Genomic DNA, 26,948 nt, shown 5'->3' with positions numbered 1-26,948 from the left:
GTTCTGCGGTTCAGCTATAATAACGACCAGCTCTTGTGGAGGGAGTTTAATTTGTTATGTTTTTCATACATCATATTTCACCATTGAGCCCCATAACAAAGGTTAAACAGATTATTTAAAATCACTGCAGCTTCTTTTTTACGGCTGAATGCTCACTGACCCTATCGACTGTCTATGAAACCGGATGTGGTAGGAGCGAAGTGTCTTATTCCGGAAGTGAGTCTTTGCTCTACCGAGCAAGTTCCTGGCTTCTCAAAACAAAAACAGCAAACAGTGGGTAGCTGCTGTCAGTGAAAGCTGAGAGACGTGTTTAGCCTTCTACTGCCTCGTCATGGTGCTAAAGTCATGTTGCGTTTACAGCGTCGGAGTTGTTTCTGTACTGATGCTGATTCTCGGCATTTCGTTGGTTTTGACCAGCGTGTTTCCACATTTAGTACAGTCGATGGTTAAAAAGGTAAGCATCTAATTTAGGCTAGCCTTTGCAGTAGGCGTTAACCTCAGATAAGCTAATATGAGACATTGTCATAGTAGCTAAAGTTAGCTCATTTAGCGTCTAAGAAATACAGCGTGGAATTATTTATGGAAGTGTTTTTAACAGTTTTAAGCGTTTCAGGTTTGAATGTTTTACAAATGGCTCGCCTTAGGATACAATTTCAGATCTGTTCTGTCACCCATTTACTTAAGTAGCAGTGTTTATTTCTAGGGTTGAAAAGATGAGATCACACAATGTGTACATTTTGTATCCTAAACATGCGGAAATCTTTTGGTAGCACAGCTAAAATTAACACGGCTTGAAATAGTTTAAATAAATAGAATAATATATCAATAAACGCTCAGTAAAAGCAAACATAATTTGACAAAACCCAAATCTCAGTATGGTTCAGACCTATTAAGTAATTGTAAAAAAAAAAAAGCGAAATGGCGCAAATTCAACAAAGTATTACAGAATGTAACACGTCTTACTAAATGTAATAAAAAACCAGGATAGTAAATCAGATGATTTTAAATGGGCACAGACAGTGCTGTGCAGTAAGAGCTTTGAGTTTGTCTTAACTGTTTTGATTGTAGAGGGTCTAAAAATATTTACATGAGAGAACAGGTGATTATCCGCTAGACAGATCTGTTGTATTGTAGACAGTTGAATTAAATTAAATTTTGTGTGGATCAGTTGAAAAAAAAGTTCTCCACTGCTTATTCGACAATTGGCACAGAGAGTATTGTATGCTTTTATAACATTCATTGCTAAATATAGTTTAACATGTGACATAGATGCCATCTCAGTATTTCGCATTTGATCATTTTGCCTTTTATTTGTGCTTTGTGATTGTCACCAAATATTGTGTATCATATGTGGCATAAACACTCACTGGACACTTTATTAGGTACACATTACTAGTATCAGATTGGATATCCTTTTGCTTTCAGAATTGCCTTAATTCACATGGTCAAAAAAGGTGCTGGAAACATTCCTCTGAAATTTTGGTCCATATTTACATGATAGCATCACACAGCTGCTGCAGATTTATCGGCTGCACATTTATAATGTGAATCTCATCTTTAACCACATCTCAAAGGTGCTCTACTAGATTGAGGTCTGGTGACTGTGGAGGCCCTTTGAGTACAGCGAAATCATTGTTATGTTCAAGGAACCAGTTTGAGATGATTTGTGACATACTGCGTTATCTTGCTGAAGCAATAGCCATGGTCACCAACAATAATCAGATAGGCTGTAGTATTTACATGATGCTCAACTGGTACTAAGCATTGACTGTAGAAAACTGTTTTCTACAGTCAATGGTACTAAGAGGTCAAAGAACATATCTAAACACCATTACACCATCAGCTCCAGCCTAATCCTGCCCCTGCCACCTGTATGTTGTAGCAGAAATCAAGACTCCTCAGACTGGGCAATAGTTTTTCAATCTTCTATTGTCCAATTATGGTGAGTCTGTGTGAATTGTAGCCTAAGTTTCCAATTTTATAGGTTGTGTTGATGTGTTATGGGTTTAGAGATGCTCTTTATCATACCTGGGTTGTAACACGTAATTACTGTTACTGTTGCCTTTCTATCAGCTTGAAGTGGTCTAGTTATTCTCCTCTAACCTTCACAATCACCAAGAGAACTGCCTTTCACTACATATTCTTTCTATTTTCACACAGTTTTCTGTAAAATCTAGTTGTTTGGGGAAAATCCCAGTAAAACAGCATTTCCTGAAATACTCAAACCAGCCCATCTGGCACCAGCAGTCATGTTCAGAGTCACTTAAATCACGTCTCTTTCCCATTACGATACTCAGTTTGAACTTCAGCAGGCCTCTTGAGAATGGCTACGTTGCTAAATTCAATGAGTTGATTATGTATTTGTGCCGAAAAGCAGTGGCCTGTGAGTGTGTGTGTGTGTGTGTGTGTCATGACACCAAATGATGATTTCATCTGTTTCAGCAGGTTCATACCGTGTAACGTGAAGTGAAACTGCATATCATCAGCACAGTAGTCATCTAAAATAACATTTTTAACCCCACCGCCCTTTGTCCCCCATTAGCAAGTCATTCTGAAAAACGATACAGATGCGTTTGAGGCCTGGAAGGATCCACCGGCACATATCTACATGCAGTTTTACTTCTTCAATCTCACAAATCCCCAAGAGGTGTTGGATGGGGAGAGGCCAGCTGTGGTGGAGATTGGACCGTATACATACAGGTGAGGGAGGGAAAGGAGAAACGCTTAACATTTGTTTCTCCATTCATCTCTTGATTTAAAGAAAACAAAACAACAAAAAAAACTAAGTGTCAAGTTACTGGAACATTTTAAGAGGTGGAGGCAAAGCAATGATGTATCAGCACCCATAATGGGAGCTTTTAAGATTCAGTGGTGCCAGTCTTACGATGTATATTAAGAATAAATGTGATACAAATTTATTGACTAGTAATAAATTTGACTAGTGAAGGTGTTGAGTTAGATGAAAAAGGTTTATAAAAGCACAATACATCTGATTTGGAAAATCAACAACCTGATAAAAGTAACAAAGCCAACGCTGCTGCACGCAAACTGTGGAGCAGTTAAAAAGATCAGAAAAAGACACTGCAATAGTAATTAAGCAGGTAAATAGCAGCCAGGTCCGGCTAATCAGATGGCATTAGTTAGCATCTAAATATTACACTTCATGACAGTTGGAAAAAGACTGAACAAGCGTGGCTTGTTCAGCAGGATTCCCTGGCAGAAGTCTCTTCACTCTAAAAAAAAGAACAAGACAGCACAGCTTATGTTTGCAAAGTTGCATCTGAGCAAACCACAAGATTTCTTGAACACTGTGCTTTTTTTCAGATGGACCAAAGAGATGATTGGCCACAATGCACAGCCCTACTTTTAGGAGAAAGCCCAACACAGTGTATCAGCACAAACGCCTCATACAAATTTTCAGCCAGTTTTGGAGGAGTGATGATTTGTTCTTGTTTTGCAGTCATTGATTAGATCATGAACTGCTCTGTATACCAAAGTATTTTAGAGCCAAATGTGAGGCCATCTGTCTGACAGTTAGCTTCAGCTGAAACTGGGTCGTGCAGCAGGACAATGATCTCAACCACAGCAGCAAATCTACAGAATGGTTGAAAACAGAAAATGATCAAAGTGTTGCAATGACCCAGTCAAAGTCCAGACATCGACCTGACTGAAATGCTGTTTCAGGGCCTTAAGAGAGCTGAGCCTGTAAATCTCAATGAATGGAAACAATGCTGTGAAAAGAGCAGGCCAAAATTCCTCGACAACAATATGACGAAGTGATAAAGTCAATACAGAAAATTGTTACATCAAGTCATTTCTGCTCAAGCTTTTGAATCCCAGGGTGTGCTTAGCTCTCACAGGACACTGTCGTCGCACAGTGTCCTTGATCCAACACAGCTGATTTAAATGGCTAAATTACCTCCCAACATGTCTTGAAGTCTCTGGACACATGTCTCCAGAGGCCTGGTAAGGAACTAATTATTTGATTCAGGTGTGCTGATCCAGGGTGATATCTAAAACCTGCAGGACACTGGCCCTTGAGGCCTGGAGTTCCCCACCCCTGGTCTATAGTGTGTTTAAGAAAAAAACATGTGAATGTTGTTAGAGATAAATTTAAAGAGATGCAGAGCAATCCTGTGCTTGGATACCTGTAAGCACCTGAGAGACAGCATTTTTGTACTAGTTTTGGTGCTGAGACTTACGAACTGTGACACGGAGATGTTTATTTTTCCGAAAGCACATTTTATTGTTTTTTTTATTGTGTACATTCAGTGTTATTGTGCCATGAAAGGTCAATGTGCAGTTTATTTTCTACCCAGTCCACACCCACAGGATCTCGACATTCATAAAACTGGCTTTTGATTAAACGTGCTTTACATATATTACTTACTTTGTTTTACATTTTTAACTTACTGTTTGACTTGATGTTATTTCATTGTTTTCCCTTTTCAGATCTTTTTATTTTTATTCGCTGATAGGTTAATTTATTGGTTTAATCATTTGACAGTTTGGTTTTCCTGTTTTATGTAGCATTACGTTTTTAAAATGAATTTTTATTGGCCTTATTTTGTTCACTTGGTGTATACATGTTCTAAAGTTTATTCTGTTTAATTTTCTTTTAATATATGCCAATTTTAATTTGCCTTTTTTTTTTTTTTTTTTTTTTTACCTGTAAAGCACTTTGAACTAGATATACGTGTAAGGTGAAAAGAAAGTTTATTTGATTCATATTATCCATATACCCAGTGATAGTATAATATATCGCTGCACACAGCTGATAACCATCTTATCTCTTTTGGCACTGACTTGTTTTCAGTAGCACTGAAAGCTAACGTAAATACTTACATACGTTATCTGGGTCACCAAATCAGTTAAAATAAAGCAGTTTTAGGAAATTGTTATTGAGTTATTAAGAAACAACTCACCATTGACACGTTTTATGGTTTTAAAAAAAAAAGCTTCTTCTTTTTTTTCCAATAATTGCATCACAGTCACATGTCACAAACACAGTCACAAACTGCACAGATGTGTGTCAAGGGAAATTGAGCCACAATAGACGAACAATCTTCAACCCACTTTTCATGTAGAGTAAATGTGACATTATCAGTCATGTGAAGAACTGCATGTCTTAATATCCCCACACTTTTTTCATGTATTGTGCTTTATATAACATGGCGTGTTAAAGAGTGCAGATGCAAAGTAGGGAGTTACGCTATAGCTTTTTTTTTTAAATCACAAACAAAGCTAGTTGTTATATTTGGCTGCAGCTCTGTAACAAAGAATCTTTTCTCTTGTCTAAAAATGTTTCGCTTTTCCTCCACAGAGAGTACCGGCCTATGGAGCAAATTGACTTTCAGGATAATGGCACTAAAGTAACAGCTGTCAACACTAAAACCTACATTTTTCAGCGTAACATGTCCCGAGGTCCAGAGAGTGACCTCATCAGGACAGTTAATATCCCTGCCATGGTGAGCAATAGTCTACAGCACCGATCTGATCTGCCACTCACAGTATTATAGTTTTCTCACATTAGGACGAATATTAAGGTTTCTCACATGTGGGCATTGCTCATGTATATTCCTCAACTGGTTGTTGAGTGGTTCACAGGAGTTGCTGGTTGTCGGTTGCATGTTGGTTGCAAAGAAAGTGCTGCAGAAAAGACCTCTTAGGGGTCTTGCTCTGGTTGCTAGTAGGTTGCCCAGTGCCTATAGCATTTCCTGTGGAGCATTTCCTATATGGAGAAGGTTTATCTTCAAAGTAATGTTTTGCCTCAGCGCTACAGTCAACATGTTTCAAAGGGGGTAGATTTCTGGTTTGTGCTGCACTTTCTACGGTTTCACTACAGTTTGGAGAGTAGTTGGGTAGTATTTGTTGACAAGTCTATCACTTCCATTCAGACTCTAAATGGAGGTTAAATGGTGATTCCAAATGGCCCACGGGTGTGAATATGAGTGCGAATGGTTCTGTCTTTCTGTGTTAGCCCTGCAACATATTGGCGACCTGTCCAGGGTGTACCCCACCTCTCGCCCTATGGCAGCGGGATAGGCTCCATCCACCTGTTGACCCTTAATTGGGTAGGCAGAAGAGGATTGATGGATAGCAGTCAAATGGAGGTTTTTGCTTGGAGATGAGATGTTTTTCCCTAGCAAGTGGTGGTTGCCAGAGGGTCAATATCTAGGTCTGTGTGACTGGGGGCTTAGTCACTTGATCCTACATTGTCACCATGATTGTCACTTGTCCAAAATTGTGGAGAAGTTCACGTAACATGGTTAATGGGCACATGGGCATGTGGTTTGTGTTCACATGTCTGCAAAACCTCAGTCAATCAGCAAGATTAAATAAGGAAGTTGTTCTCTTAATATGTTTTTATATATATATATATATATGTGTGTGTGTGTGTGTGTGTGTGTGTGTATACATACATACATACACGTATGTACTTACTTACTTACTTACATGGCCTGCTTTATGTTTATTCAAACTAATAATCCTGTAACGGCGTTCTTCTCCCTTTTTTGTTTCTTTTTGTCCTGGTAGACAGTGATGGAAAGACTCAAGGATAAATTCATTGAAGCCAACTTGATCTCTGCCTACATGAAGGGCACCGGGCAAGGCCTTTTTACCACTCGTTCAGTGGGAGAGCTGCTGTGGGGATATGAAGATGGACTTCTTAAAGCCTTGAAAACCATTACACATGATCTGGATCTGGATGATGTTTTTGGACTTTTCTATAAGGTCTCTTTAATGCACATAAATGTGTAATTGTGTTCTTTGTGTAAACCATATATATATATATTTTTTAATATTTAAAAAAAAACAAAAACTTTTTCCCCCCATCTTACAGAACAATGCTTCCAATGATGGAGAATATGTGTTTTTCACTGGTCAGCAGAACTATAGGGACTTTTCCAGAGTGGACACGTGGAAAGGTGAAAGGTAATTGTCTCCTCTCACCTGTAGCACATGTTGGATTTACAGTTTAATTGTAAAATTGTTCATCAGTGAGTTTTGTTGGTGACATGAAGTTAATGGATGCACACCAAGTGATTTGTGTCATATGATCAAGGTGGGTTTAACTGTGTTCCTGTTGAGTTTTCGTTCTCTTTCTTATATCACCGCCGATAGGACACTGAAACTGAGTCTGTTTACAGACATGTGACCAAAATAACCACTGGCTGCTAGTTTGGCTTATATACCTTTTATAATTATCATTTCATTTCATAGCCATTAAATGAGGAAAGTCAAATCATGTTAGCCAAATCCCCCCAACAGCAAAACAGAATCACTCACTGCAGGGATCAAACGCTGATGTTTCTCCCTTTAACATCATTTTAAAAAATGTAATCAATAATGAAATAACTACTTAGGTAAAGCACCAAACTCTCTTATCTTTGTCACAGAGAAGAACAGCCAACCATCGGCTCTGCATCTGTACTCACTAAACCCCCAAAATATGATCATCTTTCTTGCACTGCCTTTTATCTCTGCCTGTCTTACAAACCTAATTGTTTTAAGACTAGGCTGTTGTACCTTGAGCAGCAGTTTTGGGAAACACCCTTATTTTATAGTGTGCTTCCTAACCTACAAATATATCCAGTCCTCTTTGCCCAGCAAATGGCTTTCCATGGCTTTTAGCTGGGCGTGCTAAATGTCTGAAACATTTTTAAACCTTCGAACTTTGTAACATTTTGAATATCTGTGCAGCTCCTTGAATTGGTGGACGTCTGATGAGTGCAACATGATTAATGGAACCATTGGAACAGGCTTCCATCCTGTAATCACCAAGAATGATATGCTCTACATTTTCTCGTCTGACCTGTGCAGGTGAGTAGAGCAGAAAAGCTGTACCAGTGAAAGATGCAATCTTTTGATTGCATATACAGTACTGTGCAAAAGTGTTGAGCCACCCCTCATCTCTTACTGGTGTGCTAGTAAATTGGGAAATAATTGCAGTAATTTAATGAAACACATGGTGGTATGACCACCTTTATTCTTGAACACAGCCTTGTAATTTCTTGAAGTAGTCTTCAGGAAAAGTTCTCCAAGCTTTTTGAAAGACATGCAAAGCTCTTCTTTGGATGCCGGTTGCCTTTTGTTCCATTCTCTGTCAAGACGATCCCACACTGCTTCAGTAATGTTGAGGCCAACCTCCAAAACCTTCAAATTTGGATTGAAGCCGTGCGACTCAAAATGTAATCTTTATTGAAGAAAGACACATTTAATACGTCACTTGAATTTAAAAGGTTGTGTATTTAAAAAAAAAACCCAAAAAACTTAAATGTAAATTTAAACTATTTGAATTTAGAAATGTATAAAACATTCATTGTAAATGTTTGTTTCTATTTTAGTCATTGTAGCTGAATGTGTTTTTCAGCTGAGCATCTGGACTTTTGTAGTTTCATATGAAGGTTATTTCAGTTCAGTTTCAAGCCATATTCTGCTGACTCATGCAGCATTTGCTGTATTTTCCCTCTTGGCTTGAGCTAGTGAAATGGCTCCCCCCACAGCCTTCCTGAGCCTTTCCCTGGTCTGAATATTGGATTAAGGATCCTAATTTAGTTTGGCTGGTTTCAAGGCTGGTCAGTGTTAGCCTCCTAAATGAGGCCACAGCCTATTTAATGCTGCTTAAAACAACAAATGTCAGTCCTCTGTGATTGTTAATATATTAGAAACAGAAGTCACATTTACAGGTCATCTAACAGCTTGGTTAATAAGAGGTGTCAACACAACCGTTGAAAAACTGGTATAACCAGTTTGTTCAATGCAGGTTTTCTGTAAATCAGTTTATCGCTGAGCTCATGAATTCAAACCATGTGTCATTGTCCAGTAACGCAGTGCATCCAGAGATTAACAAGCATGTAACTCTCTTTCTAAGGTCTCTGTACACAGTGTATGAGGAGGATGTGACAGTGAAGGGGATCACTGGGTATCGATTTGTTCCTCCCAGCTCAGTGTTCGCCAATCTGACTGTGAACCCAGACAACGCAGGCTTTTGTGTGCCTGCTGGTAATTGCCTGGGGTCTGGCCTGCTGAATGTGTCTGTATGTAAAGAAGGTAAGACAATGTTTTACTGTGTTAAACATAGCCAAATGATCTTGATATGCTGCTTTTTAAGTTACATTAGTTCAGACTCATTTCTTTCCCCCATGGTGTGATTTGTGTGGACAGGTGAGAACAAAGAAATTGTGTTTCAATTGTGTTTAAAACAAAATAACTCAACCAATGAACTCTGGAAATGTTTATTTGCGGCAAAAACATGATCTGACCGAGTTGTATCAGTTTGTACCAAGTTTCAGCTAACCGCGCCTTTTGTCAGGCGTGTGTCGTCTCCCCCCCCCCCCCCCCCCCCCCCCCCCCACACACACACACACACACACACACACACACACACACAAAAGGAGTAATGCTTGCTAGCCAGAGACCGTCTCCATTACAAACGCATCCACTAGTCGAAAGCACGAGAACTTGTTCCCATATTTACTTTCTGGCTCCTCAGACACGGTAGAATAAGTGAAGTGAAAGTTCTCTTGTGGTTTGTTGTGATGTGCTCTGGTGCATCTGATTTAAAGCAAACAAACTATGGTTGTTAGTGCTGAGTAATAACTTGTATCAATTCCTCATTGCACTGTAAAGAATATGGAGTCAACACTTAGCAAAAGACTCCCTGAAATTAATTCACTGACTGTCATTTCTGGGGCCTACTTTAGCAGTGTCCCTGACAAGTGTACGCTGTGTTTATTACAAGCCATAGCATTATTAGAATATTGATGTTTTACATTTACAGGTATATTTTACACATGGCATATTTTCCTCAGGTCGAGTAAGATGTTGTCCCTGCTTTGTTAATATCTTCTGTAATGTTTTTTCTGCTGTTTAGGGGCTCCTATCATAATGTCTTCACCACACTTCTACCAGGCAGATGAGAAATTTGCTCAGGATGTATTCGGAATGACGCCAAACAAGGAAGAGCACCAGACTGCCATTGATATCAATCCGGTAGGAATCACAACTTTAAAGCTTAAATGTTTAATTCGTTCTCGTGTTGTTGTGAATCTCTCTTCAATTTATAATACATATTTTGTCGAATACAATTATGATTTATATAGTATTAAATCTTCAACACTAGATGGAGTAGTGTCTCAGCTTTTTTTTTTGTCATGACTAGCCAATAGTTGAGCTTCTGTTTAAAATAGTGGTTAAAAATTAAATCAGAGGTACGTGGTACGGGGCTGTCACGAAAGATAAGCTCTAACTGCTCTTATCATGATAATAATACTCTAATTACCTGGTTGAACTTGTAGTAAAGTCTTGATAGCGAGAGACAGACTGAAAAAAACACCTCCAGCAGCACAACGTGTAGCTGAACATACTGTGTAGTGCTTAACAAATGTATTAGACCACCATCCAATGAAAGATTTATGCCACAGCAGCCAAAAATTAACAATTGCTATATGATCTAATTTTCTGATTTTATTTATTTATTTATTTTTACAAATTTTACATGATACACTTTCAGAGAAAACAGAAAAAAACGATGAATGATTCTGTAATAGTTAAAAGTTTAAAAAAAAGTGCAATTCCCAAAAATAAATAAACTGTATTACATTCACAGTAAAAGACAGAAAGCATTCTTCTTCTTCATGATGCTCCAGATGTTTTCAGTGGGTTTACAGCTGTTGTGATAGATGCAGTATGGAGTTTAGCATTGTCTTGAAGAAATATGGCAGTTCTTCCCAGACAAGATTAGAGCATATGTTAATGTAAAGCCTGTGTATAGCTTTATATATGGCTTCCATGGGCACTGATGCACTCCCATACCATCAGAGATGCAGGCTTCTGAACTGAACACTAATTTACAAGCCAGATGATCCCTCTCCACTTGAATCTGGAGGATGCAGCAACCATGTTTTCAAAATTTAAGAGAAAATACTTTTTTTTTTCTTCTTTTTTTGTTACACCAAAGAGATTTCTCCAGATTTTCTGAGTCTTTTGATCATGTTATTAGATGCTGAGATACTTGAAGTCTTAGCATTTTTACATTGTGCAGTATTTTTCGGATTTTTGTTCACAATTTGCAGATGCGATATTTTGCAGATTGGTGTACCTCTGCTTGTCTTTACTGCTACGCCACTCTTAAGATGCTCTTTGTACACCAGTCTGACCAGTCTAACACAGAACTCCTTCTTACAGTCGCTCTCACGCTTTCGTACAAAAGTACACTTAATTATTTCACACATCCACATATAAAGTGGTGGTTTTACAGTTACAAAAATATTGAATCCAATAAACAAGCTACCATTTTTTTTTGTTTATCCTCCTTGATCACTCTGCCACGGCATGATATCATTAAGATTGATCAAAGTCCTGTGAATTTTATCATAACTGCTGAGTTGTGATGCCCTCAGCCGTCTTCCCTGCTTGCCCAGAGCTGTGAAGTTATTTTTGCCTACAGTAAAGATATTAAAACTACAGGCAGTACTATGCAAACAGTTTGGGGTAACTTTAGATAAATACATGATACATCCTGAGATTTTTTTCTCTCTTTTAAGTTTTTCAAAATGCAGAAAACTGAAGAAAGAAACGACTAAACTCCCAATTAGGTTTATTTGACAGCTGCCATGTCTCACCGTCTTCCGTTTTTTCACATAATCTCAGATTAACTCAGTTTATTTCTTTTCTTTTCACTGAAGTTACCTTTTTATCACTCCAGCTGTATGTTTGAGGTCATTCTCAAGCTGCATGAGGAATCTGGGCCAGAGCACATGCCTCCCTGATGGTATTATGTAATGGATGGAAAATCTGCTGTACCTAACTAAAAACCTTTGCATAGTTCTGTGTTTTTCTATCCAGTGGTTTGTTGGTTTACAAATAATGTCAACATGTTACTATAAAGATTATGGCCATAATACAGTGTGGGCAGAAAACAATTATTTAGGTGTTTAGGTATACGTGTTCATACATCAGGAGTGACAGGAGTTTTTCCCACATTCTCTGTGTCCCTAACAAAATGAATTTGTGTTTTACAGCTGACAGGAGTGGTTCTCCAAACAGCCAAGCGACTCCAGATTAACGTCTATGTAGAGCAAATTCCCACCTTCAGGTAATCAGCAGCTCTTTCCATCAGTTCAAGCAGCTGAATAACCTGATTTTTCATGAATTTCACTTTCACTATATTAGTATGAAGAGTGAAGCCGCAATAGCTGCATGAGTACCCATGTCTGTGAAGGGCTGCCAGTAAGCTAATTGTAAAGCAATAATGCCACCATCATCATTATGGGTGGACTTTTGCACAGACCTGGCTCACTTGTTACGTGTTTATCTGAATTCAGAAGGAACTAGCAGCAAGATAATGAGACTGTATGTGTTTAGATAGTTACATATTACTGTTATTTTTATTTGAAATAAGATAAAATAACAAAAGCTATATTAAAGTGGCAAGTCAGCTTTAATGTGAGTAGGTTATACATTTCAAAATATTGATGTAAAGGTTGGAGCCCTCAAGACAACATTAGTGGCCAGAATTTATTATACTGAATAATGTTAACAATGTCTCTTAAACGTACTGACATCAGTAGATAATTGGCTCTGGTTATGAGGTTTGGCTTTTTTTTTATGTACAAGGAAACACATTGGCCTACATCCTGGAGAATATTTGTAATTTGCCATAGAGTCATGAAGGGGCCTTTCTTTCCCATGCAAATCATTTTGCTTTCATCTACAAGATTTGTGCTCTTCTGTCCACCAGGCTATTTTGGATCTGTCCTGTGCATGCCTTCTGCTTTTAGAATATACCTCTTTATTTTTGGCAAACTAACTTTTGCGAATCCATCCATTTTGTTCCGCTTATCTGGCGCCAGGTCATGGGGGCAGGAGCCTAAGCAGAGAAGGCTAGACCTCCCTCTCCCTGGCTACCTCCTCCAGCTTATTTGGGGTAAAACCAAGGCGTTTCCAGGCCAACTGAGAGATCTAATCTCTCCAGCGTGTACTGGGTCCGGACATGCCATGAACACCTCACCCAGGGGGGGGTCTTTGTCAGATGCCCGAAACACCTCAACTGCCTCCTTCCAGTGTGGGGGAGTAGCAGCTCTACTCTGAGCCCCTCTTGGATGGCCGAACTCCTCACACTATGTCTAAGGGAGAGGGCAGCCACCCTTTGGAGAAAGCAAATTTCTGCTGCTTGTATTTACGGCCTCGTTCTTTCAGTCACTACCTAAAACTTGTGACCATAGGAGAAGGTGGGGACGTAGATGGACCAGGAAGGAGGAGTTTCCCTTTTATGCTCAGCTCTCTCTTCACCACGATGGATCGGTACAGCGTCCGCATCACTGCAGCCGCAACATGAACTTTTGTATCATTCTAATAGATTTTTATTCTCATTTTCATTTGCACAGTCACTTTATTTATGACTCGGAATGACAGAAAACTCTTAACTTCAAGTAAGCTAACTGTAGGTACTGTAGTCTCGAATGGGTGCTACACAGTCCACACTTACTTTTGTGAATGCAACAACCACAGTGTTGTGCATTACAAAGAAAATGATGCCAGTCAGTGAAGAAAACCTCTTTATACTCTCTTTCTTCACTGTAGTTAAACTCAGATAATAAAAGTATTTATGCTGTTGGTAAAAAACTGTTCAAATCTACTTTTTCCCCATGGAACAAATGCTCATAACCCCCCAGTAACTGAGGCTTAGAAACCAGTCTCTGGTCATTAGGGAAAAATGTGTTTTTCCTGCTTGGATGACGAGCAGTTCCTGGAGGTTGCTCGTGGTTGCTGTGAACTAGATTGCAAAATCTTTAGACAAGTAAAGGTTGTGCCTTACTGCAACACACCAGCATGTTTCAAAAGGTGAAGCTTTTACTTTAAAGTAGTGCTGCCAGCGTTAATCTTGTTAAAATGACGTTAACACCATAACTGCAATAACGTGGCAAATCTCAGTTTGCGAGTTAGCGCGGATCGCCCCGTGCGCGGGGCTATACGGTACTAACGCGTAGATGAGCTAACCGCGCTAACTCACACTGTTTCTAATTTCACTACCACTTAGCAAGTATTTGGTGAGTGTTTTGCACACGAGTGCAAACTACAGGCAACTGCTGCTATCTGCTAGCAGCAAAAGCACTCACAATGGTGAATACTTTGGTCAGAGAGAGGCTGCCCCCTGTCTCTGGGGCCTAAGGGAGTAAATATAGAATCCAACTTATAAACAGAACTGATGTTGGGGCTGATATCAGTAAAATCTTATCAAATTGAATCCCTAGCCAAGCGTCGGCTCTTTTGTGCAATATTGAACTTTGAAAGGAAAGTTTGTGCAGTTCTTTTGATGCCAACAAGCCCAGATATGGCACTTTTATGTTATATCTGTTATTCCGTTTCAAATTAAAGGTGCTAGAGACAGAGCTTGAAGTCCAAAAATAAATTATGTAACTCTCCACATAATTTATGGTGTGAGATTAATACGTAATCAAGCTTTATTTATGGGGCTCAGGGGGTTGGGAAGCGTATCTGTAACCAGAAGGTCGCCGGTTCGATCCCCGGGCTCTCTGTCCTGGTCGTTGTGTCCTTGGGCAAGACACTTTACCCTACCGCCTACTGGTGTTGGCCAGAGGGGCCGATGGCACGATATGGCAGCCTCACTTCTGTCAATCTACCCCAGGGCAGCTGTGGCTACAACTGTAGCTGCCTCCACCAGTGTGTGAATGTGAGAGTGAATGAATAGTGGCATTGTAAAGCGCTTTGGGTGCCTTGAAAAGCGCTATATAAATCCAATCCATTATTATTATTATTATTATTATTATTATTATTATTATTATTATTATTATACAGATAGTATGAATTTACAGAACATGCCCGGGAAGACATTGTATAAGTATATTTATATTACACAAGTATATTATATTGTGTTTTCCAAGTTGCTATTTTTCATTACATCATAGTTAAAGATTATCATGTCATTCTCTTTCAGTCAAACGGGAAATGTAAGGACAGTAGTCTTCCCTGTGGCTTATCTGAATGAGGTACAAACTCTCTCTTTCTCTCTCTCACTCACTCTCCCACACACACACACACACACACACACACACACACACACACACACACACACACGTACGTACGTGTGGTTTCCCTAGCAACTTACCCTAATCCTAACCATCAAAAATGAATGCCTAACTCTGACCCTTAGCCTAAACCTAACCATAACCTAATTGTAACCCTGACACTAAACCCACATTTTGAGTCTCAAAAATGCCTTCAAACTCGTGGGGACCGGGATTTTGGTCCCCACAAGGGCTGTCGGTCCCCACAAGTAAAGTAAACTTCCAATTTTTGGTCCCCACAATGATGTTAATACCCGTACACACACACACACCACAGCTCTGGTTTATATACATTTTCTGTTATAACTCTCAGTTAAATACAAATGATTCAAAGGGAAAAGACTCCCTTGAGTACCCTGTAGTTAAAGGAGGCATTTTTGTTTTCAGTATGTACCTCGTGTTTTTCTCTTTTATGTATTAAAGCATTGTGTAATCCTGCTCAGACAGACTATAAATTAGTAAATCTAACTTGTGTGGAGGCAAAAAAAGAAAAATACAGAGGTAGATACTATGATTCCACAGAATCAAAGCTACAGAAGACTAATCTAATATAAATCACTAATTAGTAAATTTAATATTACTTGTTTATAGAATTCTTATGGTCTCAGTTTCTTCATAAACTTGAACACCAAGATGAACAGACGGTAAATGAAAGGGCCGTAAATGTACCATTTACTTTTGTAGGGGCTGTGTTTGTGTTCTTATGTGCTATAACACAATATTTTCTCTTACCGTCTTAACAGAGCGCCACCATTGATGACACAGCAGCCAAGAAGCTAAAGGCGATTGGTGTTCAGCAGAACGTTGTGGAGAACATTCCCTTCATGCTGATTGGCCTAGCCATCATTGTGGGAGGAATCTTCATGTTCTTGGTGTGTCAACAGAAAGTCCCCGAGGTGAGCTTGTGCAATAAGCAACTGTGTGATGTCATTATGTTGGGACAGATGGCCTGAGCCTGGTTCTGCCAAGTGCTTGCACATACAGGATGGCTCAATTTTTTTTCATTCAGATTTATGATGGTGTATGTGGTCAATTTAAAATAATCTAAAAAATAGTTCAAATAAATTGATTTATTTTTCATTATGAAGCACCTTAGATTAGTCCACAGCATGCCCCAAAAGCCCTATAAATGCTCAAGAAAAATAACTTAGAAAATACAAATCGAACCTGTTTAATTAATGCCATGCTGCGCTCCACTCTAAAGAACTACAAACTACAACTAAAAAAAACGAATTAACTGAAATAAGTTAATGGGTGAGTCTATTCAAATTAGGGCTGCCACGATTTGTCGACTAGTCACGATTACATCGACTATCAGAATCGTCGACGACTAATTTAATAGTCGACGCGTCGTTTGAAGCTTTGTAAGATCCCAAAAGACCCAGGAATAAGTAGCAGGATTTAAGAGTGTAATAACGGACTGAAACAGAAGATGGCAGCACTGCATGTACAAGGATGCCAGCTGCCGTTAAACCCCGAAGAAGAAGAAGTAGCTCTGTCCCAGAATTCGTAGCGCGGCCCTGCTCAGTTGTCAACAATGGCAGCAGCTAGTTGGTTTTAATATTACTCTTATTATTCTTTCTGGGTCACAAAATAAACGTTTAACATATTTTCAGGCGAGAATGTAGCTGTGTAAACCTCAAATATCTGCTCAGTTTATCAAGACACCACATATTTTCAAAAGCGCTCCGACGTTTTCAAAGATGTCTGTTACCCACCAGCTCCAGTGTTAGCTAGGCGGGGGCAAGGCTCACTAGAGCCCGTGGGAACAGCGGACTCCCGGCAAATCGTTTTCAAATCCACCACCGTCTTTCGCTACTCAGGTTAAATATATATAAGTCACTTAGATAACTTAAAATGTTATTGTTTGGCTTTTTTTTAGTATTTTATTTGTTCCTGAGTAAATCGGTTTGGCTGAGATTAAAGTTATAGTTTTTACACAGCTGAATAAACATCAAGCAGACAGCTGATTATCAGAAGTGTGAAATGGTAGAGAGTTTACTCCGGTGTCCTGTTATATTTTAGATAGCAAGGAGCAGACGGCTGAGTTTATTAAAATTTCACCAAAACAATCTGCAAATTTCATTAAAATTTAATAAACTATCATCTTGTCTTTCTTGTTAGTTAGCACATACCTTAAACATGCATGCTGGTGCAATAAGCTTTACGTCCAATGGATGCATGATCTGATTGTCGACTAATAGCAAAAATAATCGGTGACTAGTCGACTATCAAAATAATCGTTTGGGGCAGCCCTAATTCAAATATTGTAGTAGATTTTAAGACTATTCAGAGCAGATACTGTTGCCTTCCTATGAGCTAGCAGCAGTCTGGCCATTTTTTTGGCAATCCTCTGGCATCAACAAGCCACGTGCACCCAGAGAACTGCTGCTTACTGGATATTTTTCTGAAATGCCCAGCCCAGCCCCACTGGCACCAACAATCATGCAATGTTCAAAGTCACTCGAATCAACTTTTGCCCCCCTTTTGATGTTCAGTTTGAACATGAGCAGCATCAGCAGCTAATCAATTGCTGCCGTGTGATTGTGTGAATGTGTAAAGCGCTTTGGGGTCCTTAGGGACAAGTAAAGCGCTATACAAATACAGGCCATTGTCTGATCAGATATTTAGGTATTTGGATCATCTGCCTCCATCTGACCTTATCCTTAGCATTCTCTCCTGTCACACCAATCCTCTGCATGTCCCTCCTCCATTATATCCTTGTGTGAGGTTTCCCTCTTTTCCTCCTGCCTGGCAGCTCCATCTTCAGAATCCTTTGTCCAATATCTCCACTACCCTTCCCCTTTAAATGTCCAAATCATCTCAGCCTCGCCTCTCTAACTTACCTTAAACCCATTCCCCCTAATTAGCTCTACTTCTTGCATCTTTATCGATCTATATGCATCTGTCTCATTCATACACATGCATTTTGTCCTCTGTGAATTTAAATCCCTCTTCTCTCCGTTGCGTATTTCCACCACTCCAGGATCTCTTCCATCTACTCCTTACATGCATGTCCTGAACAACCCTCACATACTTCACTGCCTTTCCTGACTTACTCATGCAGCATCACAGTTCCTCTCTCAGTACTTTAAATTGTAATATATTTGCATTTTATATATATATTTTTTTATATTTTTCTTTTTCAGAGCACTGCTGCCGAACGACAGCCCCTGCTCTCATCGTAACAGCAAACAGAACGTGGAAAGAGGAAGATTGCCTTGGTTGCAATACAATTCAAGGGGTTCACCCATTAATTCTCAAGTAACACTAATACAGTGGTTTTCATATTTTAATCTACTTTCGCATTCATGGTTGTAAGAAAGTGGTAAAAACTGTCTTTTTGTTGTGTTTGTTGCTGGGTTTGGAGGATAATGTCTTCATTTCAAGTTGTAATGATGCTGGAATCCAGATTTTCCAGTCAATCTTAAATTGAGCTTGTTTTTATTTTAACTCCTAACTATGGGATTTTTGAATTGGATTAACACGGGGTTAGTTAACCCCCTTAAACAACCCAGCTTTGAATTAATCAAACATCCTGGAAGTGGGAAAAACACTGTACTGCAAAGTGGCCATATATGTGTGAGCTGTTGCTGCGTTTCTGAATATAAAAGACGTTGTGTCTATCTACAAGGCAACTGGCTAGAGCTTGAACAGTTACTAGATTCCCAGACTAGTTTGGGAGTCAGAGTTAGTTTTAAAAAGCAAGAAAAAACAGTATTAAGAAGCCAGGTTGGTTGTATGTTATAATGAAGTGGATGTAAAAAGTCAGGCTAGTAGTGCAGCCTGTTCGAAGTGCAGATTACTTTGGGCTTGTCTTTCAGCCTTTTGGCTTCAGATGCTATGGCGATGTGGTCTTGTTCATTTTAAAATGATGTTCTGTGTTGTAGCCAAGCTCAGTAATCTACAGTGTATATTAGGGCTGCCACGATTAGTCGACTAGTCACGACTAATTTAATAGTCGATGCGTCGTTTGAAGCTTTGTAAGATCCCAAAAGACGCAGGAATGAGTACCGTAATTGTCGGGCTATAAGCCGCTACTTTTTGCACAAGCTTTGAACCCTGCGGCTTTTAGTCAGGTGCGGCTTTTCTATGGATTGTCCATGATTTTTGTCATATCGTAAGCGGATTTGTTTTGTTTGTTCCGCTGTTGTACGGCACTACGTTGCCTGGCGGAAGGATCGGGGTTCAAGAGTGGTATGTTGGTCACATGTCCGTCTGCCAGGCAACGTAGTGCCGTACGAAGTAGCGGGAAAAACAAACTTCAAAGTAGCGCTATGTGTTCAGTTGGAGGCGTGGATGATGAGCGGCGGTAAACTTGCGAAAAGCAAGTTATGCTCAACTCCACCAGTGGATTCTGACAGCGTGGAAAAGTGTGAAAACATCCACGATCACCAACGGATTTCGAAGGGCTGGACTGCTGCATGATGGAGAGGAGGACACCGCCACGGCCCTTCTGAGGGTGTTCGACTCCGACACTGACAACGAGGATTTCTTTGGTTTTGAAAGTGACAACGAAGGAGAGAAGCGGAGAGTGGATGACGAAGCCATCATGAGCCTGTTCGTATCCGACACTGGAGGAGAGGACTTTGGTGGTTTTAGTGCACAAGAAGAAGAGAAAGATGGTGTGCTGTAGGTTATTATGTACTACATTTATTACTCATTTATGAAGCACAGTACATGTTTAGTACTTGTAATTACCGCTACTTGTACATATACCTAAAAAGTTATGCAAATATGTACCCATAACTTGTTTTTCAAAATATCGTTTCAAAACCCTGAAGAAGAAGAAGTAGCTCTGTCCCAGAATTCATAGCGCGGCCCAGCTCAGTTTCCAACAATGGCGGCAGCTAGTTAGTTTTAATAGTAGAGATGGACCGATCCGATATTACGTATCGGTATCGGTCCGATACTGACCTAAATTACTGGATCGGATATCAGAGAGAAATAAAAAATGTAATCCGATCCATTAAATATCACGAAAGCACCTCACAAAACTTGCAACACGCCGTAACTCACCTCAGAAAGTTAGCACGTCGGAGCAGTATGCGTCACGTGATAGAGCGGCTGTGGCATGCGGGACCTGTCGGTGGTCTGGATAGCATTTGGAGCTTCGCTAGCAACCTGGCATTTCATCTCCGACAAAGTTATCCCCGAGAGAAGTAAAGCAAGTGTGTAAGTCCATCTCTGAATGTTTGTAAAGCATTCCTGCGTTAAGCTTAACGAGCGATATATGGAGCGACTGCCTCTTCTTGCTGCTACTTCAATCATGAAACTGCTTAATGATCAGCTGATCGGCTTTTCTGTCGCGAGTCCATCTCTCTGGTTTGTTTTTGGCCCACTTTGCACCAGAAAGAGGAAACCAGCGGCTAAACAACAGCAGCACGTTTAAGCTTGATAAGCTGTTGTTAGAATGTATTTAATATTACTTTCTACTCGAGGATCTTTTTCTACGTAGCTGACGGCTGGTAACTGTGCAGGGGCGGATCTAGCAAAGTTTAGCCAGGGGGGCCGATAGGGCATGAACAGGGAAAAGGGGGCACAAAGACATACTTTTCTTTCTTATTCTCATTTAAAATGTCTAGCTTTTAATAAATAATTATCCGAATCTTACACCGAAAGTTTTAATTTGATGTAAAATGAATAGAAGTCAATTACTGTATATAGTGACTATTAAGTCTAATATATATACCCTAGTAAGCTATAGTAATTTTTCCTTTGTGAAGGTACCATCTGTGCAGTCTGCAATTTTGTTGAAGAAAGATGTTGAATCTATTTAATATTTCTTGAAAAATAATTGATTTCTGTGCATTTTTTTTCACACTGCATCAAATTAAGGTTGATTACGTCGATTAAGCATCATGAGGTGGAGCGTGAGGGGTGGTTCCCTATTTTTTTATTTATTTATTTTTGTTGTTGCTGGGAGTTGGAACCCTATTAGTTAGGTTGCTTAATATTTACACTAAGTACTCTTTAAAATACCAGAATAGGGAGGATGGTGTAGGTTTAAGTTTATTAGATTGATCAGTGTTGCTGAACTATAAATATTTTTTTTTTGCATACAGGTATAACAGAATAGCTTTAGTGTAGTTGTTGTTTTAAACTTGAGTATGAACTTATACAAAATGCAGCAAGATATTTTTAAAAAAAACAGTTTTATTGATTAAAACACACTATATCGGATTCATATCGGTATCGGCAGATATCCAAATTTATGATATCGGTATCGGTATCGGACATAAAAAAGTGGTATCGTGCCATCCCTATTTAATAGTACTCTTATTATTCTTTTTGAGCCACAAAATAAACGTTTAACATATTTTCAGGCAAGAATGTAACTGTGTAAACCTCAAATATCTGCTCAGTTTATCAAGACATCTCATATTTTCAAAAGCGCTCCGACGTTTTCGGAGACGTCTGTTACCCACCAGCTCCAGTGTTAGCCGGGGTTCAAGGCTCACTAGAGCCGGTGAGAACACCGGACTCCTAGCAAATCGTTTTCAAACCCACCGCCGTCTTTCGCCACTCAGGTTAAACATATATAAGTCACTTAGATAACTTAAAAATGTTATTGTTTGGCTTTTTTTTTTTTAGTATTTTATTTGTTCCTGAGTAAATCAGTTTGTCTGAGATTAAAGTTATAGTCTTTACACATCTGAATAAACGTCAAGCAGACAGCTGATTATCAGAAGCGTGAGATGCTCGAGAATATACTCCAGTGTCCTGTTATATTTTAGATAGCAAGGAGCAGACGGCTGAGTTTATTAAACTGCACTGAAACGATCTGCAAATTTCATTAAAATTTAATAAACTACCATCTTGTCTTTATTTTTAGTTAGCACAGACCTTAAACACTTAAAGCTGTAAGCTAATGATAGTTATATAAGAGCAGACTCATGCTGGTGCAATAAGCTGAACGTTTTACGTCCAGTGGATGATGATCTGATTAGTCGACTGATCGCAAAAATAATCGGTGACTAGTCGACTATCAAAATAATCGTTTGTGGCAGCCCTAGTGTATATATACATGTGTGTCCTCCTTGTGATCCAATCAGTATTAACCCAACAATGACAGGATGGCTTTCTTCCTGTTGTGAATGTCTAATACAATATTATTTCATTTAATTCCAGTACTGTCATAAATATGTTAATATAAATTATACTGATTTACATTGCTGAAACCGGAATATGAAGCTTTGTGGTAGTGACACTGACAAACACACAAAAACTTTTGAAGCACTTAGACTGATTTTGTTTTTTCCCCAGTTTAACTTCTGTGGCATTTTATAACTTTATTGAAGCATTTTTAATAATAAAAAACAACAACCCCACATTGTTTTCCTATTGGCCTATGAATTTTTAGAGCACATATGACTAAATGTTATTTTTCTATCCAACGTTGCACACAGTTTCACTATAATATAGATGTTTTTGCTATTTCAGTCACTATCTTTTGCTGACAAAATCTTTTGTGTTCAATTTCTTTTTTTGAGTGTGTGTGTTTGTTTTGTGCCTAAAAGAGAACATTGTTTACACTACTACTACTCCCTGGCAAAATCAGTACTTAACTATAATCACGATTTATACGCAAATCTCTCATTAGGGTCACATGTATGACAGTTTGCACGTTGTCATTTGCTATGACTCAACAATAAACTTTCTATGCTATTCCCTGAAGGTGTGTTTGTAGTTCCTGTCTGACATTGCAAAAGTATTGAATCATTGCTCTGCAGATGACCAATAAAGCAAGACGGGCTTTATGACAAACTAAGGTCTGACTAACTACGGTGCACTGCTTTTTCCCTTCTTTAATATAGCGCTGTATGTAGGTTGATAACCAAAACATCTTTTTTGGTTGTAACAACAATATAAAGATATATTCAGTCATTGTCTTTGCAAGCTTTTGAGAAAAGCTGATTAGTTTTTAAGGAGAAAAAAACTTAACCTGTAAACCTTGGGTTTTAATGTTTACGTGGAAAACCGTAATACCATAATGTTGGTGTGACCGGTAGTAATCATTAAAAACACACACACACACACACACACACACACACACACACACACACACACACACACACACACACACACACACACACACACACACACACACACACACACACACACACACAAAACCCAATTGTATTGTAGCCTTCTGGATTCACATCATGGCTGCTGATCAAAGTTTGCCCACAGGCTGATCATTTAGTTTAAAATGCTGCCTTCACTGTCTTTCATCTATATTTTAAATCGGTATATGCTACATGCAGAACAGACATGTGTAATACAGGAATGAATAACAACAATTAAAGGTTTACATAAAACTTAGCAGTACTTGCCGTAGCATTCACGCAAGTCCTGATGGTCGTCGTAAACATATTCAGTATCGACAGAATTAGAATTTTTGTCTGTTATGTATCTGTGATATTTAAAGACTTTATTTCTAATTCTTCAAACAAAATTCGTCATGAATACAAATATTAGTGACCATTGTTACATATGGGCAACACGTGAAACAATAAATCTTTTTTTTTTTTAGACACATAGATGTTAATAATCAATGTGTGGTGATGGTCATGAAGACTTTTGTTCAGAATGGCCCAACCATTAAGGAGGATGTAGTAGTAATAATAATAATAACTTGTAATATTTATGATGCATAAAGACATGCATACGCTTTAAATACGCTTGCTATATCATAGCAAGAAGATATTTATGAAATCATTTTTATATATTGCCCCAAGTGGTCTGTCAGTGAACTGCAGTTTAACCCCTGATATTTACGGGTGCATATGGTGTAATTAATTTTTTTTCCATTAGAAATGGTTGTTTATATCTGCATTAACTGTTAGTTTCTTTTTGCCAGCTTCATGTAAACTTCAGTGCACAAAATCCTAAATTCTTGAATATTTTGATAATTTGTGGGAATTGCATATTCATATCTGAATGATTTTTAAGTTATGTTATTAGTTAGCTTAGCTTAAAGTCTGGAAGCGGTCTCTCTGTTCGAAGTTTTGTTTGGGCAGAAACTAAACTGATTGCAGGGAAAGGGGGGAATTCAGGGAATCTTCGGGAAGTCACTTCATCAGATCTTGGACATCTGATGAAGCAACTTCATTTAATTTTTTAAGTTCCTTCCGGCAAGACTCCATGGGTGGAGCAAAAGGCTAAATGCATAGTGGTCTAAAGTCACGTTAGGGTTTCACTTAGAAACCTCCGACGTGGAGTTGGCCTCATTTAGTAGGTTGAGGTCCAAAGTGTACTTTGGAGTCACATAGATAAACTTTGTCTTCAGCTGTGTGATAACTACCACTGTGCAACAGATTCCCATCAGTGACTTTGACTTGACTTGCTCAGTCTGCCAAACCTTACGCCTTAGTCAATAAAGTAACAAATTAATGAATTATTCAGAAGGTAACTCCTCCCCAACCCAATTAAAGCCTTTAATACAGGCGTAGCTCACAAACCAAGCCTGCAGCAAAACAGCCCCTGTCTTGAACGTCATCTGTAAGCAGCATGAGGACTCTCCAGGAAAAAATTATCATCCTTTCTGTTTTTCTGTCTTTGTTATGTGTCGTTCAGGTAAGTTATTTATTGTTTGTTGAACTTTCATGGAAATATTTTTTTTCTAATCAGTGTTTTATATGACAAAGCTAAAGGATCAAGTATTTGCCTTTACAGGTTCATTCAATGCCTGTGCCTGACGAGTGGCATGGCTTAATTCAGCGAACCAAACGTTCACTGTTGTGGCGCTGGAACAGTCTGAAGCCAGTCGGTGCCAGCTGCAGGGATCACCTAGAGTGTGGCACAAAATACTGCAGGTACAGCTGAAGCTTAAATATTTCATGACAGTCCATCGGTTTACCTGTCTTCCTGATACTCCTGATCATTTTTTGACTATTTTACATTAACTCTGTGTAGCTCTTAAATGTCAAACTCAGCATCATATTCTTTAAAAAAAAAAACAGTTTTCACAGTGTGTTCATTACTATGCTGTACATAGGCAGTGTGAAGGTGTGTACACGTGTATTTTGCATGCATGGTCTGGATAAAGTCAAAGGGTAATAATGGTGCAATCATTCTTATCTTTACAGGAAAAATATCTGTTCTTTCTGGATCACCACCTGAAAAAGAGATGCACAAACACCATCAGAATCTACAACAGACATCTGCTTTATGGACCACAACTGCCTGTTTTGTTTTGTTTTCAAAAACCTGCCCGCTCCTTTATTCTGGCTCCAACATTCATTCTGAGCAATCAGATCTTTTCCCACCGCGCTGTATCAAAAACAAAGCTGTAAAATCCAGGCATGCATAACCAATCAAATGGCACCACCTTAAGTGATTTGTCTAAAACGCTGCTGCAACATCACACAAGCTGTGTAATCTGAATGTGTTTTATAAGAAAATATAAATATCCATGCAAAGTTTGAGCCGCTCTGGGTTTATTGGTTCAAGGTTGTTGCTGTTGTTTTTTTGTTTTTTTTTTAAAGAGATTTTTTTAATGTATTTATTTGTAAATATTGTAAATAATGTAAAAATTCAAATATACTATACATTTTTTTGAAGAGGTTGTACTGCCCACATCTTCATTTTCTTTTTTAGTAGTAAAATAAATTCAAAACACATTTATATATTTCTCACACTTCCTGCTACTCTTTCAGTTGAGGAGCTTGAAAAACAGCTTTCCACCCAGCTAATGCGTAAGCTGCATTACTCATCCAAACCACGGCGCTGGGGATGTTGTTTTAACTTTTCCTGCATTCATAAACCTTATTTTAAGGAAGAATAAGAAAGATTATAAACGCATATTCATAACCACTTCCTGTGTTAAAAGTGCCAGCAAAAAGCTTACAGTAACCCAGACAAAGGCCACTTTTATCCTAAGAGAAGTAGTAGTACTGAATTACAAACCCTGAATGTAGTCGATAACAACAGCAGGGGTGAAAATGGCTGATCTTAGGGCTCAGTAGATGAGAGAAACTCATTTTGCATCTACCTAATCTAAGCTTTGCAGGAAGGATAAACAGTCATAAAACAAGGAGTTGCTGACACTGAGGTCGTCGAACCTTTTCTAAAAAAGAATTTGGGCTGGAACTTTGTGCCAAAATCTACTGTCATTACTCATACCTGCAGTAGTACTTAGTACTTATGCCTCTGTAGTTATTCTGACATGTTTGGCAGCTTTTTAAAAATGCCACAAATACTGCCTGAGCCCATGACCTCACACCAATGAGATTTGAAGATACCTGCCCTAAATGGTTTATATCTCGCATTAATGAGGAGAACTGATTTGCCCTCTGAGGTGGCCTTAAAACTGTAGATTCAGAGCTGCGTCCTCACTCTTATTATGCTTTGATAGATGCCCAATTCTCTCCTTCAAAATCTGGCTTACATATGAAAGCAGAGGTGGCCATATTTCCCACCAGTTGGGTTTACATGGGGTCAGCCAGCAGAGCGTCAGCCAGTATTACAGAAGGTCTTGAACATATCACGTCTCTTACTTGGACTGAAGCTGTTATTGATACCCTCACCTAAAAGGGGTTTTAGAGCTGTCAATCACGTGAGAATGGGAAGTGAAACACATCAACAACTGAACCCTAAATCCTCAGTTTCACCGCTAGAGGGCGAGCTGGGGCTGTTTAAGAAGTGAATATGCTATGGCAAAAGCACGTTTGAGACGTACAGGCCTGCTATCCGCCAAATAATACTCTATTATTAGAGCAGCAAGGGCGTATAGTTTTGAGAACCAATGGATCATGCCTTCACTGTTTACTACACCCACCACTTATATTGTTTATTATGAGTGTGGATAACAATAATAATAATAATATTTATTCTTGAGTAAGAAAAATAGAT

General features: G+C 38.9%; 2 protein-coding genes across 2 annotated transcripts; both read left to right on the top strand.

Annotated features, from left to right (window-relative positions):
• Window positions 1-230: 230 nt before the first annotated feature.
• On the top strand, window positions 231-19,980 carry scarb2c (scavenger receptor class B, member 2c). Its single transcript, XM_082540563.1, has 12 exons — window positions 231-454; window positions 2,543-2,700; window positions 5,324-5,468; window positions 6,538-6,735; window positions 6,845-6,936; window positions 7,705-7,824; window positions 8,876-9,054; window positions 9,878-9,996; window positions 12,027-12,100; window positions 14,963-15,014; window positions 15,836-15,988; window positions 18,242-19,980. The coding sequence occupies exons 1-12, from the start codon at window positions 332-334 to the stop codon at window positions 18,278-18,280; spliced, it is 1,452 nt and encodes a 483-aa protein (XP_082396689.1). The 5' UTR covers window positions 231-331; the 3' UTR covers window positions 18,281-19,980.
• A 3,492-nt stretch (window positions 19,981-23,472) lies between these two features.
• LOC309711996 (liver-expressed antimicrobial peptide 2) lies at window positions 23,473-25,616 on the top strand. Its single transcript, XM_082542584.1, has 3 exons — window positions 23,473-24,671; window positions 24,771-24,910; window positions 25,184-25,616. Exons 1-3 carry the CDS (start codon window positions 24,606-24,608, stop codon window positions 25,215-25,217), a joined length of 240 nt encoding a protein of 79 aa, XP_082398710.1. The 5' UTR covers window positions 23,473-24,605; the 3' UTR covers window positions 25,218-25,616.
• Window positions 25,617-26,948: the final 1,332 nt, after the last annotated feature.

This window comes from Aulonocara stuartgranti (genome assembly GCF_965226115.1).
Source record: "Aulonocara stuartgranti genome assembly, chromosome: 7".
Taxonomy (NCBI): Eukaryota; Metazoa; Chordata; class Actinopteri; order Cichliformes; family Cichlidae; genus Aulonocara; species Aulonocara stuartgranti.
Note: the sequence above shows the minus strand (reverse complement) of the source record. Positions and strands in the feature narration are given on the sequence as shown.